We start from the raw sequence: 13,389 nt of genomic DNA on the forward strand, positions 1-13,389 counted from the left end.
TGACACTCAAATGGTGTAATATTCCATCAGACATGCTAATCATCAAACGGCCTGCAGAGCTGTCCCATACTGACCCACTTTGCTGCACCAGCTCAAAAGCCACTGCTGTCCTGTCAAAATTAGACCACTACATCACCGGGCACGATACGCATAACTCAGTTTAGAGCTGTTCACCACCAGCACGTCTGAATGCACCAATCGGCATGCAGACTTGTGATCATCCAATAAACATAAATTTTCAACCTGAGTATGTCAAGTTGACATTTTACGTACTTTCCTTACTGTTTTTCTTTTTTTTTGACAAACAAAGGCAGTTATCATTGAAAATGCCCTGTCTTAAAAACAATAACCAACAAACAAACATGTAACTGCAGAGCTTTTCCCCTATGACATTTCTGTAATGGGATGCCAAATTCTACAGCCTAAAGGCTGCACTGAACAATTACTCAATTGTTCTGGTATCAGTGGTCCCTTCGGTGTCGTACTATTCATCGCGCATCGCATTTTCACTACTCAGAGCCTAGATTTAGACCAATCCGTATCCAGTGTTTACGAAGAGTTACGCAGCTCGTCCAAAGTTAGCGTGGAGTTGTGTCAAGACACAACACACATTGTTTCGTACTCCTATATTTATTATTAATAACACCCGACTGAAAGTGCCGATATTAATTTATTAGTTTAATTAAAAAAAAAAAAAAAGCCAAAACGCTGTTGGGTTCTCCAAACGTCGAAATGTATCCCCGCCCACCCGTCTAGCTCGCTCAAATCAGTGGGCCGGTCTGGAATGCGTGTGATACTACTTCCGATTCCCAGGCTGTGCGACGCTGTGGCGGTCCGTCCTGAAAATGGGCAAACACAAAGTTCCGCAACAGGAAACAAGTGACATAGTAGCTAGTTAAGATACCTAACTTTGGTATGAATATAATCACTTCGAAATCAAACCCCCACTGTTTGCCTGTAGTGTGCATACCGATGGATACCGAAAAGGTGCAGGGTCAAACGGAAGAGAAATACGAAGTGAGTAGCGTACGTTTGACGGCTGTACTAGTCTATCTAACGTTAGCAATTAGTACTAGCGAATGTCGTCACATTTACGTTAGCTGGCTACAATGTCGCATTTTTATCGTTCTCATTATTATTTCCACCACTATCCTGTTGTAAACTCGAAGTTATTGCACGCCAGAGTGTTTCATGCAGAATCAAAGAGGAAGTTTGCACCAGCTCCCTTTTAGCCACCCAGTGCACACCAGTGCAAGAGAAAGTGCATTACATGTTACTTTCCAGGTTCCATGCAGCTACAAAACATTTAAATTGTGAATTATTGCGAGCAGACGTGTACTTTTCAGTTCTAGTCATGAAGTCTCCACTTGATGCCTTTTCCCACGTCATCAACACTGGTGCAAAGTGTAATTCTGATTTTACTTCTAGAGCATTGCCCCGCTGTAGCATTCAGACCTACGTACACTATGAACCAGATTAAGAATGCCTTGGTTTCTTTCCTACGTGTGTTGTCTGTTAGGTTGGACAATCGCCCTGCCGACTGCCTAGTAAAATTTTTATTTCTCAACAAAAATCCGCATTATTTTATAATCAGCCTGCGGCAGCCTGGTCTCTTTATATTGTGTGTAAAAGAAGTTAATTCAGATGCCAAACATTGCTGGCAGTACAGTTGGCAGGGTGTACTGGATTGACGCTAAAGTCACAAGATTAGATGTCAAAATGGTGTCAAGGTGGAATGGGATTAACAGTCAGTTTTTAATCACAGGACAAATTTACGAAGGAAGACCATGGAACAGCTTGTATGGGCTCCCAATCTCCATTCGGAACAGTTGAGTAATCCAATTAAGATCTCACAGGCTGTTTTGTTACTGCAGTACCTTTTGAGTGGTCTGTCAATTGCTTGAGTTGTGTTGCTACCCTTGCTTGAGCGAATTTCCACTTTGAACCCCTCCCTTGTTGCAAAATATGGACTGTGGCAGAACAGTTTGAGTTTGCCCCCAAACAGATTTAGTGATCAGCAGCTATTTTACCCCCGCTGCATGTGATACCTTTTCCATCAACAATGAAGACACTCTCACTACTTACATAAAATGCAGTACATGTACTTAGCAGATACTCCTATCTAGTATAATTCACATGCTGTACATTTTTGTCATGGTATTTTTTGGGTTAAGCACCTTGTTCAAAGGTACATCAATGACCCACCTGGGAATGAAACTGGCAGCCTTTGCATGCTCCTTACCTACCCTGACTTCAGAAACCCAACAGTAAATGATCACTTCAGAAGATTAATTGCATATTAGAATCATATAGTACCCATTCTCTGACTGTATGTTGTAAATAAAATCTTAAATTTGCAAGCTGTTTTGAAAATAAAATGTAATTTCAATGCTGTAATTCAAAGCGCGACCTTGTTAGAGATATCCAGATCCTGTCTGTTGGTTGTGACTGTGTCATGAATGTCGGGTGCGCTAACAGATGTTCTGCCGTCCTGTTCAGCCCTGTCCTCTGGCCCGTAAGGGGCAGGGCCTGCGCTATGTGAAGGGCAATCTCTTCTCCTGCCCTGCCGACGAGTCTCTGGCTCACTGTATCAGTGAGGACTGCCGCATGGGTGCTGGCATCGCTGTGCTCTTCAAGAAGACCTTTGCCGGGGTGGACGAGCTGAAAGCGCAGCGTGAGTCACAGTGAATATTTCAACAGAGAGGATCCCTTCCCGTATTATTGCCTACTTTCTCTCACTTTCCTTACAGAAAGAAGGATAAGAGTGGTTCAAGGAAATTGCTGTAAAATGTCTATTTGGGCAATATATGCAACTGATAACTTGAAAGTTTTGTTTTACGTCTGATATTGTTTTTAACATCATTCAGAAAAACAAAGCAGAACATAAACAGCACAGCTTTGCCATGAAATGCATGCATACAAAGCACTTGCAAATTTTAAAAAACTCAGGAACTATCAATTGTGAATCGCAGGCTTTTAAACAATTCTCCACTGTTTAAAAGCCTGTGATTCACACTTGATAGTTCCTGAGTGGAACAGTCAAATAAAGTGCTTGTTTAGGGTGCAGTGGTGGAACAATCGTAACAGTAGTGTGTGTGGGTTGACCACAGTTTCCTCATCTTATTGTTCTCAGGCATGCTGTGAATCATAGGGCACCTGCAACTCTCTCAGATGAGCACCCTCTCCACTGTAGTGCTCTACGTGGCATGTAGTGTGAAAAGCAGCTGGTGGCTCTCTGTGAGTGTATCAGAGGATGGCATTCATCTCACCAAAGTGCTCCTGCTTGAGTGCAGACGTTACAGTGAGACAGGCCTAATTTAAGCCTCACTTAAAACCAGCATTGCAGCTGTATCTGATGGATAGTCATCATGCAAAGTTTGGCCAATCTCTAACTAAGCAGGACCACTTGCAATGTAGACTATCTCATCGTAGTAGTCCCTGAAGAAGCCTAAGCTTAAGCCCTGGCTAAGCCGCCAGTGTCAGAGGTCAGGGGTTACACAGACTGCGTCAGAGGTGTAGCACTGTTTTAAAAAGTGGGTATGCTCTGATGTGGGCGGCGCAGAAGGCTTATTCCCCAATCATTTAAAATGATGTTTAAACCAGAAGTGAAACAGTAGAATAGGATGTAAAAAGTAATTGATGCTGTCATTTAACACTTGTGTCTTGAAATATCTGTCCCTTAGATGCTTGGCCTGTGTTAACTGTGTTAAAAAAGAACTAGAATATGTTTTCCTCCCTATGGGAGAAAGTATGAGAATAATCAAGTTAGTCTGTTGTTGTCAAGACGAAATTAAACAGCAGTTTTGATTGGCTTAGAAGAGACAGTTTCATGCTTTTTCACACTTAAAGACTGATATATTAGTGAGAACACCTACATGGCTGAAAATCGTAGTTGTGATGTAAAAATTCTAATTGTGTCACTTCAAACCTGTCAGTGAATTCAAACCTTCAAACCTAAAATGATTGACATTTCAAAGTGATTAAACAAAAAGAGGGATTGTGTTACAAATAGATACCTTTTTCATTGTAACCTGTTTTGGAATCCTAAAAAGTATTTAACTATTTTCAGAATTATCATGAGATAGTGTATTTGTGTTTGATAATGTCTTTGTTGGTGTCTGCACATGTATCATAGAAGTCTGAGTTGAGCTTTTCTCATAAGTTGTATAAAATGCCCCAGTACACAGTGTGAAATTCAGCATTTTGAGTTCACATTTAAACAGCTGCTCGGTGTGGTGACCAGCTAATGTGTTCTATTTCACTGTGTCCCCACCTGGTGCTGTCTCTCTGAGGTTCTTGGTCTTGCAGTCCAAAGATTGGTATTTCAGTTCAGTTCATCCCACTGTTAGATCTCTTAGTTATGTGTTATTTTAATGAAAGACATTGTGATACATTCCATCGGTGTATAAGAACTGAGAATAAGATAAACTTAACTCACTGAAAGGCTGAAATTGTAGAGTAATGGACTTACTTCTGTCTCTAATAAGGGCTAATTGCTTAATGCTTAACTCTTTAGTCAATAAGATTTATCGTAATTGTCACCGTCTGCTGTGAGGAATTTGCATTGGCTGACGCCAATTAGGAGCAAAGTGGCTAAGGCTACTGTTAATTTTACAAGTCCTACAGCTACAGAGCAGCACGTTAGCCTAGAGATTGCGTAACTCTCAGACAGGGCTGTAGCACGTAGCACCACCCTGCATGCTGTCGTCTGCTGTGGTCAGCGACAGCAGTTAGCCTCTTCCCCCCCCTAGTAGTGTTCCCTTCCTCAGCATGTAGCATTGACACAAAGGGCGAAAAACACAGCACAGTCTAGGAATGGGTTAACAATGCCAATCAGGCTGACATGAATTCCTAGGCAGTGTTGGTCATTTTTAACAGGGAACTGCACTGAAAAGAAAATTCAAAGTCAGACATCTGCTTCTGTCTAGCTGTAAATAAAATAAAAACAGTGTGCCATTAATAAAGAAGGCTGAAACTGTGTGCACTTACATCCCGCAGGGAAGACCCCTGGAGAGTGTGCGGTGCTGAGGAGAGGGCAGAGATTCATCTACTGTCTGGTGAGAGGAGCAGCTCTGCTTTGCCTCCAGGAGTAGTGGAGGAGGGGACGGAGGGTGCACGAATCACACTGTCTGCATCCTGCCTTTCTCTCTCTCTCTCGCCCTGTTATGCTCTGTCTCTCTCCTCCCTCGGTTTTATTTTCACCCCTTCTCATGCATTCATTCAGATCACCAAGAAGAAGGCCAGCCAGAAGCCTACATATGACACCCTGAGACAGAGCCTGCAAGCCATGAAAACACACTGTCTGGAGAATGGAGTCACCAGACTCTCCATGCCAAGGTACGGGGAGAGGGAGAGACAGATGAGGGAGAGAACCCTAATGAGAAGGGATCGTACCCCTTAAAATGCTGTGTGTTTGTCTCCTCCCACTCCTCTCAGGATTGGCTGTGGATTGGATCGTCTGACATGGGGGAAAGTGTCTGTGATGATTGAGGAGGTCTTCCAAGACGCCAATGTCAGTATCACAGTGTATACTCTATGACACTATTTGGAAGACTTGGAGTTAACGCACTTGTCTTTGACTTTATGTTCTATTGTTTACATTTGAAATACCTGCCTGTATTTAGTTGATGTCCTGTTTGTGACCTCTTCTGTTTTATACAGCACTTCCAGGTAACTCTTAAAACAGTTCATTTGTAAGTTAACATACAGGATATCTATTAGATAATGTGTGGTCTGGAAAAATTAATCTATTGCAAATTGTTACTGTTTGTAATTAAATTGTATTTGAAAGAACGATCATTTGAACACAAAATGGCAAAAAGTTGTAGTGGCGTTGATCCGGCATGCAAGGTGCCAATATTGTGTTCCTTCATAATTCCATTTTTCTGCTACTGTTTAATAAAGGACTTGATGAAACAATTTAATGTTGGATTTCAACACTTCTTTATTGCCAAGTAATTATGATTTTTTTTTTTAATAAAAGGCATTTGATTATTTTTGCAAATTGTGGCTCTTCTCCTTCAAGACATTACTCTTGAATTTTATTGGTTACTGTTTGGTAGCATGTTTACATTACAGCTACACAGCTAGCTATACAGCTATGCTAAATGTCAAGTCAAATGTCTCCGTATGTGTTGCAGTGTGTGTCTCTCATGGCATGTGTGCCACTCAGGATCCTCTGGACTGGAACAAGTGTGAGAGCAAGGCAACACGCAGTCTAACATGAGAAGGCAGTGACTCCTGTCTAGGGGGGAGCCTGGGATTACAGTGACTCCTGTGTAGCAGTTGTTTGGGATTGCAGTGACTCTTCTGTAGAGGGAGCCAGGCATGTCACAGCTTTCCCTAGTTGCCCCCAGACACATGAGAAATGTAAGGTATTTGGTCAGGGGAGAACTTTTCTCTTGTAGTTATGTGAACATTGAGGTTGTCTGGTTGAACAGACTGAAAAATCTGCCCATTTCTTTCTGTACGTTTTTTTTCCACCACTTACAGCCATCTGAACTTGTTTATGTCTAACTGTTCACACACATGGTTAACTCCAATTGACCGGTGAGGTTTCATTTAAATTGATCAGTCCTACCCTGGTGTTGTAATGCTGTTACCCTCCTAATGTGAGTCAGGTCATTTCAGGTAAGGCTGTTTGAACTGATCCTGCCTTAATTAATCCAGTTTTGTGAAATGGGCTCCGGCACAGCATTTGATTAAAGGTTCAAACAAACCTTTTTAATCAATTGACTACTTAGCTGGAGTGAAAAGCTGAATGTATGGTGTGCCTAATACCAGTGTTGGGAGGCACTGTCCTAATACACAGAGCCAGATAGATGACATGGGCACTACAGACCATCTGTCAAACGTCACCACTGTGACCGAACGCTTCAACAGTCATCATATATATTTATATAACTTAGTAGTCATTTCATATTAATGGCTTTCCTCATCAGCAAGATTTTTGGCAATTAGATAAATCTACCTTGTGATTTTGATCAAGCAGGTTTACATAGCTCATGTTTTGTCATATTTACTGTAATTGTAACTGGATTTAAGAGATACCATTGGCAAAAATTGCACTTTTGATTATTAAGGAACTGCAGCATCAAAAACAGCCCTCAAAGCTCCTTAATCAAATTGTTTTGTCAGTCATACTAACATTATAAAAACCAGAAGTTGCGAACAATGTCAATGAGATTTCTTTGTAAATATTGGACCAAATCTTGATTAGGATGCCCCACATATCACAACAGGTATAGATCATTTTTAACAAGTATTTGTAATTTGTTGTCTTTCCATTAATGAGGAAAATAATAATAGCCATTCCATTGTTTAAAGGTGGTGTATGGCTGCTCTAGTTAAAGGCCTGTATGTTCACTTTTGTTGTTCTCTAATGTTCTGTAAAAATTATTGGTTGGTGGATTATATAATTTAATTGATTAATCTGAGTTGTGTAACCCTTATAGATAGAAAATAAAGACCTTTTTTATTGTATGTATAATATTTTTCTGAACAAAAATTATAATTTTATTTATTTTTAGTTTGGGTACTTACATTTGCAATAACTAAATATTGAAATAATTAGCAATTTTTGAAATAAAACAGTCAACCAGTCAACACAAAGTTAAATTTGAGCCTTTTCAAACATTAAGCTTGCTTACAGTGTCCAAATGTTTGACTTATTGTACATTTTAATTTTTGAAGAATAATATCAGTACTCCCAAACATAAATCTGTGTTGATGTATATTCTCAGTAAAATGTCACAATTCCAATCAGTCAAGACAAAAGTATATGGCTGTGCTATAAAAGAAGGAAAAATGTAACATTGCAACTTTTCTAACAATAGATGATGAAATACCTAATTCCCACTTTAACAAATTAAAGTTTGGATTGAATATCAAAACAAGTATTTAAAAAAACATTATAAACTGATTGTTTTAAGAACAACACAGCCCAGCTAAACAAAAAATATAGTAAAATTAGTATTTTCTAAGGGCAGAGTCTCATGGTATATGTTTCATGCTCTTTGTGTAGTGACAAACATCACAGACATTTTATTACCAGCCTCTGGACAAGCCAGTAATTCCAAAGGCAGTGTGGGACCTGAAACACAAGATGGCACTGTGGAGAGATGACTCCTATTCAGAGGCTTTGACGTGCAGGCTTGGAAGGTCTTCCTTTGGCAAGGATTGTGTGGATTAAATTTAAGAAGGGTGGAACAGTGGGATTCGCCCAATTAAACATAAGGCTTCATGTAGTAGGACTTCAACTGGCAGAGTGGGGTGAGTTTTATAGTGGACGGGCTGGTGCTGGAAAGGAAGAGGAGTCAACGAAATGCATTCTGGGTTTACTGGTCTCCCAAGCTCTGAGAAAGAGAGAACAGAAAAGTGTTGTGATGAGAAAGTCATTTTAAATATCATACACTACAGTCTCATCTCCACCCTTTCCACTGCAGAGATATACAGGTGAGTTTCAAGCAACAGAATGTGCAAAGCTTTCATTCGCCAGTGCTCTTTCCCTACAGATTAATGACCTGATGGCATGTGATGACAAGGTCTCAAGAATAGAAACTGAGCCCTTTGTGTCGGATTAGCTCATGAGATGTGAGTCATCAAATGTCCACAACACACTTTCAGCATTTAATGTGGTTTGAAATTCAACTCCTTTGCGTTGAATGCATGTTTCTTAAAAATATGCATCTTTAGTCCCATCCCTTTGCTTATGCCCAATTATAAAACTGGAGAGTGGATATGAAAGTACGTTTTGAATTGACAGGGTTTGATGTGCACCCACATAAGGGAAAAAGGGTAGTTGCTGTAGTCAGTGAGCCTCCCTTCTCTTCCTTTCCCATCCACATGTGACTCTCCAGTGCCAGGCTGACTCCAATCCCAATGGTTCAGGTAATCAACATTTCACCATTCGGACTGGATCACCTGCGTTCATTTAACACAGTAACCCATCCAGTTGTGTAATCAAGAGGTCGGTTAGAGTAAAATCCGAAGCCGTCTTTTGCAGCCCAGGCCCAGGGCAGTCTACGCCACCATTACCAGACAAACAAGAGTGGGCCCTCTTGTGGATTCTGTTCTCAAAAGTGTTTCTAATTAGACGTTGATTACACATCTCCACACCATCAATTATAAGGTATGTAGAAATAGCCAGCACACTAGGAAACATTGAAATTAGCACTGACATTAGTATTTCTTGATCAATAAGTTTTAATGCCTCTATGTGCTGCTTAATTCCATAGTTCAAGTAAGTATGTGTGCATATGAGTTTGAAAAATTACACAGCCAGCTCTCTGATGCCTTAAGATCACACCGATTCAAGATGAATAATCCAAATGCATGCGACAGGAGTAAAGGAATCAACACAACTGAAAAATACAATGATTGTTGCCATTTTTTTACAACATGGATGAGAAGCTTGCAAACAGCAGCTGTCAGCATCACTGGTCCCCAGTCAAACTTTAACTTGGCTTTCAAGTAAAGACAACATTCTGGTGATTTCCTGATTTCATAACGTATAAAATATGCCAAACATAACTGCATAAAGCATGACTTGGGAAAAGGGAATCATTGATATAGACTTTTATTAGATATTTGATCCATCAATAAATCTTTTTTTTCATTAATGGATTGATTTATCGATTTTATTTATTGAGTGGCGTTATTGTGATTTTTTGTGCTTTGTTATGCTGGTCACTCACGGTCACTTCAGGATGTCGGACAGCCTCTCCTGGTAGTAGTCGTAATTCTCCTGGCAGTCCTCCCAGGGGGTGAAGGTCTGTTCCTCGTTCTCTACAAACGTGTCCCAGACATAGACAAAGTCCGAGGGCTTCATCATGCGCAGCTTGCACCCGGCGCCGGCCAGCACCTTCAGCCCCGCCTCGATCTCGGGCTCCTCCCACATGAAGAGGCGGGCGGAGTAGATGACGAGACGCATGGTTTTGCGCGCCTGCAGGATCTCCACAAGCTTGGCCGCGCATGCGGCACAGGGGCTGGAGGACACGTACCAGGTGACCAGGTAGCGCACCGCCGGGTCGTACTCGGGTAGAACCTGCTGGAAGAAGGCCTCTTCGGCGTGTCCACCTGCGTGCTCGTCCTCCAGGTAGCCCCTCATACCTGTGTTGTTGTTGCCTTGGGAGTCCACTAGGAAGCACAGGAAGGTTTTGTTCCGGCCAGAGGAGTACTCCACATTCTTGAACTGGAACTTGAAGAAGAAGGGGTTCATCCTCTCCCTAGCAATGCAGAGGAGGGCATTAGAAAACACTAACATGGTTGTCATCCATTTCTAGGCCTTTTGATAGACCTGTTGGCAGTCCTGATTAGAAAATCTGAAACATGATTTAAAATGTGTGCAGTACGTACAGTCACTCTCTATAGCATCTTTTTACCTCAGTGTGTCCACATTTCAATATTTGAAACATTGAAAATATTTTACAAACTACAAAATGATGCTGACAACAGAACAGTGTTGATTATCATGTGATTAATGTTATGAGCAAAACTTATTCTTTCAACTTTGAATGTTCACAAGAAATATGAGATTAAGTAGGTCTTCTTGATATTCTTGAATCAACATTTTGATTTTAATTACAAACATTGTAAGAGCTGCACATAGGCAAATAACGGCAAATGCTGTCATCTGTTTGTAATACTTTTGTAATACTTAACAGTTAATGCTGAGTAGTTAAATGAATGCTACTGCTGCTATTAAAGAAGATATTCATATATTGGCTCAGACCTCCCCATGGATAAACGTCCCTAAATATGTTTTGTCCTATGGCCTTTGTGAGTAGGAGCATGTTCACTCACAGTATGGTCAAGTGGTTATCATTAAAACCACAGTGCCTGAATCTTTCGCCAGCCAACTGCTATTGTTACTAGTTTACAACATGTCGCACTGCCACCTCTAATTTTAGTATGCTATGTCCTTTTTCTGAATTAAAGTGAGGCAGACCCCACGCTGGTCCAGGCTTTACTGTTAGCGATACCGTGGTGATAAAGGCCCGATGGTTTGGTTTAACTCTGAGAAGAGAAGAGCCTCATTGACATTTCAACAGGGGGAGCACCCAGTAAGGAAAGTATGAGCTAAATGAGTCATTCGTCCCAGCCCTGACCGATATGCCAAACTTTTATTAATAGCGTGCACTCTTTTGGTTCGTCTTGTTGTGTTGTGGTTCAGCATTTGCAGGATACCATGTCCCCTGATTAATTTCCCCAGAATTCCCCTGGGCAATCATGGTGCAAATCCTTCAGTCAAACAAAGTGATTTGCCCTTTCCCGTCAGAGGGCAGTCATAAAATTAACTTAATTAATTGAGATGTGGGAACACTTTACGCTGTACCTTTCAAACACAACAGATCTTGTTCTCCAGGGCAAATGAAAAGTTATGTTCCAATTCCAAATCCAATTCCAGCTTCCAATAGGAAGGATTCCACTCTTGCCTGCAGCCAATAAGACTGACTCTTCTCCTGAATTGCCTTTTCTCTGGAAGCCAACAGCTGGTTGGAGGTGCACTCACAGAGAAATTGATGAAACAAGAAAAGGCTTACACCAGCATCACTTTCCTCTACTTCCAGTATACCTTTTCTCACTTCCTGCCATCAGTCTGGATGTGGGTAAACTGTTCTGTTGTGGTCTCAAGACTCATCGCCCCATTCTTCAATCCATACGTTAACCTTTGAGTGTCACGCCATCAGAGTTACAACATCATGTCAATTTACAGCTACAGTAGACTTATATGACCTATGGTGGCCGTATCATCTATCCATCCACCCATCCATTTTTTAAAATTAGGCCTACATTATTCTACAGATGGTCACAGTGACCTGGAGTACAACCTGGAAACCACAGGGCATGGAGGCAAGATCATTCCATGAATGTGAAACAGGAGTACCCACATTTACCTAGTTACTCAGCAACCCACATGCATGCAGGAAAAACATGCTCTACATAGATCTGGCCAGATTTGAACCCTGGACCCTTCATACCCATGATTAAAGAGTGAAGGCCTAGTTCTTGGCCAATACCAGGGAAGATTCCCTCCTGGTGAATGTGTGAACCCAGCATCAGGCTCTGACAAGTGCCACATTTCCAGCTGGTGACAGAACACATTAGAACTGATACCTCACACTCCTGAAGTCAGGTTCCATATTTCCTCAAACGAAAGCCTAGTCAAGCTCTATATATAACCTGCTGTCTTGCTCAAAGTTAAACCTTGTATCATCAATTTCTGCTAACATCAGTACTAGTGAGAATAATTCAGCAATATCATCTGTTTCTAACTTCAGTCCTGTTTGACAGAACAGTTAGGAACCCCTTTTTCTGCAGCAAAATGTAACCAAGCAGTGGGGTTGGGGTTTCTAACAAGGGGAAGAGCTGGAATCTCAACCCCCATAGAATCACTCTCAGTATGAATAAAATCAATAATCTAGCTGAACATATTACCAGTTGTGACATATGTTGTATTAAGATTTAGCTCTACCATAGGCACATATGAATACTACTGTTTAATATTAATAATGATACAGGTTACATGCAAAAACACATTTATAATTACTACTCCTTACAGTGTTAGCAGGCTTGCCATGACTTGCTACCTTTAATGTAGCTGCGTGTGTGGTCTGGCTCTTAGCATTACCATCACTCACTGCCCCTTACAGCAAGACACACTGTCCCAGTGCCGAAACACTCTCCTCCTACCACTGCAAGCTCTGCTGTGTGGGAGGGGGCCCCTGGCTGGGGCTCAGGTGAGAGCATCGGGACCCACACTGCTATCTCAGGTGTGAACAGGTGAGAGTGATGGCACTCACCCTGAGATGAAAGAGATCTCAGGTGTGGGCAGCTGAGAGGGACGGTACTCACCCTACGATGATCTCGAAAGGCGGCAGCTCAATGGGTTCCAGCTTGAATTCCCCATTCTCCTCGGCGGCGGCGGCCCCCTCGGGTGGTGCTGTACTGCCCTCCTGCCCCTCAGCCGCTGCAGGGCCCTTCTCCACCTTCTCCACCTTCTCCACCTTCTCCACCTTCTCCACCTTCTCCTCCTCCTTCTCCTTCTCTGCCTCTTTCTCGGGGGCCTTCTCCACCTTCTTCTCCGCCTTCTTCTCCTTCTGCTTCACTGGCACACGACGAGCACCCTTCCCTTCCTTTTTGTCTGCCATGACTGACACTGTGTGTGTGTGTTTGTGTTTGTGTTTGTTTGTGTGTGTGTGAGTGTGTGTGGGGGAAGAGGAAGAGGCTAGAGTCAGGCCCAGGAAGGAGAGTGGTCTCAGAAACAGCTAAAACACAGAGACAGGAGAGAGACTGTGAGAGCAGGGAGAGGGATAGAGAGCAGGAAAGGGAGAGGTGTCCAGCAGCTGCTCCTCTGCCTTTTCTGAGCCCGACTATAAAAAGCTCAAG

The 13,389-nt window shown here is 42.0% G+C and overlaps 2 protein-coding genes across 2 annotated transcripts; one reads left to right on the forward strand and one right to left on the reverse strand.

The window, feature by feature from the left end:
- Nucleotides 1-818: 818 nt before the first annotated feature.
- Nucleotides 819-5,559, forward strand: oard1 (O-acyl-ADP-ribose deacylase 1). Its single transcript, XM_036533961.1, has 6 exons — nt 819-1,017; nt 1,766-1,828; nt 2,500-2,674; nt 4,999-5,057; nt 5,225-5,337; nt 5,437-5,559. The coding sequence occupies exons 1-6, from the start codon at nt 916-918 to the stop codon at nt 5,537-5,539; spliced, it is 615 nt and encodes a 204-aa protein (XP_036389854.1). The 5' UTR covers nt 819-915; the 3' UTR covers nt 5,540-5,559.
- Nucleotides 5,560-7,534: 1,975 nt separating this feature from the next.
- LOC118780142 (C->U-editing enzyme APOBEC-2-like) lies at nt 7,535-13,389 on the reverse strand. The gene is made up of 3 exons (XM_036532468.1): nt 12,856-13,389; nt 9,696-10,226; nt 7,535-8,354 (listed from the first exon to the last, which is right to left on the reverse strand). The coding sequence occupies exons 1-2, from the start codon at nt 13,149-13,151 to the stop codon at nt 9,698-9,700; spliced, it is 825 nt and encodes a 274-aa protein (XP_036388361.1). The 5' UTR covers nt 13,152-13,389; the 3' UTR covers nt 7,535-8,354; nt 9,696-9,697.

This window comes from Megalops cyprinoides, chromosome 7 (genome assembly GCF_013368585.1).
Source record: "Megalops cyprinoides isolate fMegCyp1 chromosome 7, fMegCyp1.pri, whole genome shotgun sequence".
NCBI lineage: Eukaryota > Metazoa > Chordata > Actinopteri > Elopiformes > Megalopidae > Megalops > Megalops cyprinoides.

Bases quoted from the DNA above. Each gene is read 5' to 3' on its own strand.
- oard1 (XM_036533961.1), top strand. From the start codon at position 916: ATGAATATAATCACTTCGAAATCAAACCCCCACTGTTTGCCTGTAGTG. The intron at 1,018-1,765 runs GTGAGTAGCGTA...TTTTAATCACAG, and splicing joins AAACGGAAGAGAAATACGAA to GACAAATTTACGAAGGAAGA. The intron at 5,058-5,224 runs GTGAGAGGAGCA...GCATTCATTCAG, and splicing joins AGAGATTCATCTACTGTCTG to ATCACCAAGAAGAAGGCCAG.
- LOC118780142 (XM_036532468.1), bottom strand. From the start codon at position 13,151: ATGGCAGACAAAAAGGAAGGGAAGGGTGCTCGTCGTGTGCCAGTGAAG. The intron at 10,227-12,855 runs GTGAGTACCGTC...CTGCATTGCTAG, and splicing joins CCTTTCGAGATCATCGTAGG to GGAGAGGATGAACCCCTTCT.